At 53.8% G+C, this 3,805-nt stretch overlaps 2 protein-coding genes across 2 annotated transcripts; one reads left to right on the top strand and one right to left on the bottom strand.

The window, feature by feature from the left end:
- Nucleotides 1-1,193: 1,193 nt before the first annotated feature.
- Nucleotides 1,194-2,105, bottom strand: VDBG_04505 (predicted protein; the record flags this gene model as incomplete). Its single annotated transcript, XM_003004853.1, has 1 exon — nt 1,194-2,105. The coding sequence occupies one exon, from the start codon at nt 2,103-2,105 to the stop codon at nt 1,194-1,196; it is 912 nt and encodes a 303-aa protein (XP_003004899.1).
- Nucleotides 2,106-3,148: 1,043 nt separating this feature from the next.
- On the top strand, nt 3,149-3,691 carry VDBG_04506 (conserved hypothetical protein; the record flags this gene model as incomplete). Its single annotated transcript, XM_003004854.1, has 2 exons — nt 3,149-3,313; nt 3,368-3,691. 2 exons carry the CDS (start codon nt 3,149-3,151, stop codon nt 3,689-3,691), a joined length of 489 nt encoding a protein of 162 aa, XP_003004900.1.
- Between the last annotated feature and the right edge of the window lie 114 nt (nt 3,692-3,805).

Below are 3,805 nucleotides of genomic sequence, written 5' to 3' on the forward strand. Positions count from 1 at the left end.
CTTATCACATTGACCCTTGTCGTCGATCCCCTCCACGCACAGGCCAAAGGTGTACTTGAGAGCAGTTGCTACTGGTTGTTTGTTGGTCTGAAGCGTTCCCCGCCCATCGTGAGATAAACAGTGCCGTAGGTCAGTCTGACGACCTGATCGACCCAACTTACCAGAGTGGCCGCATCGTTGTGTAGCTCTTCATCGTCCTCTCTGCCTTCGAGCCGTGTTGCGTGCAGCAGAGAAGCAAGCCCAGCCACAGCTCTGTTGCGCTCCAGGCCTTGGTCGTTACACCGACCAGCCAAGTATATCGCGTCCGGACATAACCGAAGTGCTGATGTAGCATCACAGCAACCACGTTTCGATGGCTGCTGTGCCACTCGGACGATTCACCGCCCTGCCCAGCGTCCACAATCCCTTACGCCCGGCCGTCGCGCTGGAACGCCAGTGTCCCTTCCTGCCACGTTCTTCGTGACGTTGCATTCGTGTCAGGGCTGCTCGCGGAGGAATACCGTGGCGCCGCCAAGGCGTTCCGTTCTGCCGGGGATGACAGGCAGGACACGATGTTCCATCGGTCAAAGTGATGTCGGGTAGCGTCCATGGGTCTGTCAACAGCGCCAATCGTCATGATCCACGCCTCGCCCGCCTCAAACCTCTTTCTCGAATGTGCTCCAAAACGAGGCTGAATCGTCGCGGCTAGCTTGTTGTCTTGACAAAGACACTAGTAAGTGCACAGGTTGGGCCATGCAGCTTGCGTCCGCCTCGGAATGACGAATAACAGAAGAGCCTCATACGACGGCCACAATGTCATTCTCGTTTCCCACTCCTTTTGAATAACTAAGCCTTGTTTGTGCGTCTCATCTGACGGCCTCATCCGGCCACCCATCGAAGGACCCCTGCATAACGGTGGACTCTCGTCTCTCGAGAGTCGTTGAGCACCATGGGCGTGCAAAAACGATCAATGGCGAGTAGGAACTCATTCACTTGCAGTGTCACTATTCAGACGGACAGTCCATTACTTGATCCCGTATTCGTTATGTGCTCTGATTTAGTGTTGCCCAAATCCTGATGCTACTTTTTGGTTGATGATGAGCTTATTCTGCTTCCATAATATCTGATCCCGGTGCCCGCCGCTTATGTCCAGATTTGTTGATTTTGTATTCGTTATGTGATTTCGCCACGAAAGATGCGGATGCAATGTCGCATCAATATCCTTGCTCCGAATCTTCCTCCTCCAGCGAGTCATCCTCTCCTTGCGCGCATGAGTACTCAGCCTCGGGATTCTCCCAGTCATCCAAATCAAAGCTTTTTGTTTTCTCAGTGTCCATCGTTGCCACGCAATCCTGGGCAATCTCAGCAAGCTCTGCCATCAGATCACTACAGAGACGAATCCGCTTGAAAGCTCGGTGGCCCATTCCAATGGAGTCGAGGTCTCGGGTCGATGCAAGGACTTCGTTCAGTGGCTGACCGCGTTGCCATTGGTCCGCGTTGCGAGAACTCCGAGTCTTGGAGAGATTGATGAGTCGATTCCGCGCCCAGTACACGGCTAAGAACACGTTATGGTGACCGACGTGCCGAACATAACAGTCATCCCAATGAATAACGGCAAGGGCTTTTTTCTTGCTCCAGTTGCCAACCTCGAGCTGGACCAGGTCTTCTGGCACCTCTTGGCCATGGATATTAACCCATCGGAACCGAATACCCTGTGCTGTCCCGTCTTTGTTCCAGCTTGGGAGAGGACAAAGCCAAGCTGGGCAGCCTTTCTGGCGGGCTACGCTGACGTGCGAACTATCGATAGTCGACGACAATCCAGGAACGGGGTTTGGCCGACAGTCCTGTGTGAGAGACCCGATCTGTAGACCACTTTGGGTATCGCTAGGATCTGTCCAGGGGTCAGGCACGAAGCTGTGCATTTCCGTGGTCCAATCGTTGCTGAAGACGATGCGCCAGAACTTGGCACGCTTTTGGTTTTCGATGTTCAACGGCGCTTCCTTCCGATTACAGACGTCCAGCGCGATGATGAGGTCGTCGCAGATTGTCTGATCAGACTCCACCAGGTCAGTGCCGTACCTGAATACCACGGCCACGGGATCATTGTTAGCCGGGGAAGGCGCCATTTTAACCTTCTGAGTATGTTAGACACGAGGTGTGGTTTTTGGGAGGAATCTGCATAAATAGTAAGTTGGGCAATAAAGTAAAGTACCTACGTTGAAGAGGGGGTCAAGATGATGGGTAGTCGGCTCTGGGTTCCAGCAGCGTCAGATTGTCGAGTCTGCTGTGATTCAGAGAGAGTGATGTGTCGGATATTGTATTGCTGAGAAGAACCGGTTGGGATGATTACAACCTTTTGTGTTTGTCAAATGTTGGGGGCAGGGGTTGCTTCTATTTGTAGTGAGATCCGAACAGGATGGCTTCTTCCAGAACGTGACGCAGTGAATCCCATTTACTGCCTTATGTTAGGTAGTTGTGACTGTAGCCCGGCCTGATTCAGAGATGATCTAAGTTGCTGCTGTATGCGGCTTTACTGTCGAAACTCCGTTGCACGTTTCGTGGCTTGCGAGGTGTTTGAAAGGAGGCATGCGACACTCTGGTCCTTTTACCTACGCGGCTGGCTCGCGAGTGCCGATGTTGGCTACAGCGAGAAGTACCTCACAACATGCACGAGCTGCAAGAGAGGCTCACAAGGCCGAATTGGCAGCTTGCTGGTCTTCCTAGCAGGATCACATCCCAGCCTAGCATCATACCTACGTGATGCTCAGCAAAATATCGTCAGCATGAAACTCACACCATTTTTAGACCCAAGAGTTCGACCATACACCCTCATTGATTGATCGGAACTTGAGGACATATGTCACCCGTAAAGTCACTGGTGGATCAGATCGATGCCAGCCGAACATGCCCTTGCTCCAGGGATACAATGCTGCGAGGCATGTTTGTCGCCGACACGTTCGCACTCACAAGACCCTGAATCGCGGGGCAGCCAATCACGCGACGCAGGTGACAACCGCGTCTTAACTTCCCCTCCCGCAGTCCTCGTCGGTCCACTGTCAAGATCCATTCAACCTTCTCATGTTCATCCAGACTTTGGTCAATCAACTGAAGCCCACGTCATAGCCAATTTGCTGCCGTCAAATAGCATCCCTGCCCAGACTGCTTCACCATGTCCTCGACGCCGCCGCCGTGGCACGCTGCCTTCCCAGCACCCAAGCACGAGCCCGCCGCTCTCACCGCCAACGAGGTCCTCAACCTGCTCCAAGGCGCCGAGGCCAACCCTTCTCAAGCAAGAGATTTTGTCCTGGTTGATCTGCGACGTAACGACCACGAGGTAAGGATGCCCAACGGTCTCGCGACCCCCCGGCGTGGCACTGACGTCGATCAGGGTGGCACGATCCGGACCTCGCTCAACTTGCCAGCGCAGAGCCTCTACCCATCCATCCCCACCCTCTACGAAGTGTTCAGAGCTGCTCAAGTGAAGACTGTCCTCTGGTACTGCGGTGAGTTGCTTAGAGATCCCTGGTCCATCGGGCGTTTCCTGATGCAAACAGGATCCTCACTTGGCAGAGGCAGCCGCGCTGCCGGCTGGCTCGGCGACCAGATCGCCGAGAAGGGTGACACGCAGATGAGAAGCGTCATCTTGCGCGGCGGCATCAAGGGCTGTGTTGCTGTGCGGGGAGAGCTTCACGTCATGCATGTCTGGGTATGAAGCTGACAAGTGGGTAAATGTCGTAGAGTAAGGTCGTTTCCGATGATCAATCTGTGACAAGTAGCCGATATTCACACGTCAGTCAACATGCTCATCTTTTGATATAGTGCAGCA

The sequence above is a fragment of the Verticillium alfalfae genome, genomic scaffold (assembly GCF_000150825.1).
Source record: "Verticillium alfalfae VaMs.102 supercont1.5 genomic scaffold, whole genome shotgun sequence".
Taxonomy (NCBI): domain Eukaryota; kingdom Fungi; phylum Ascomycota; class Sordariomycetes; order Glomerellales; family Plectosphaerellaceae; genus Verticillium; species Verticillium alfalfae.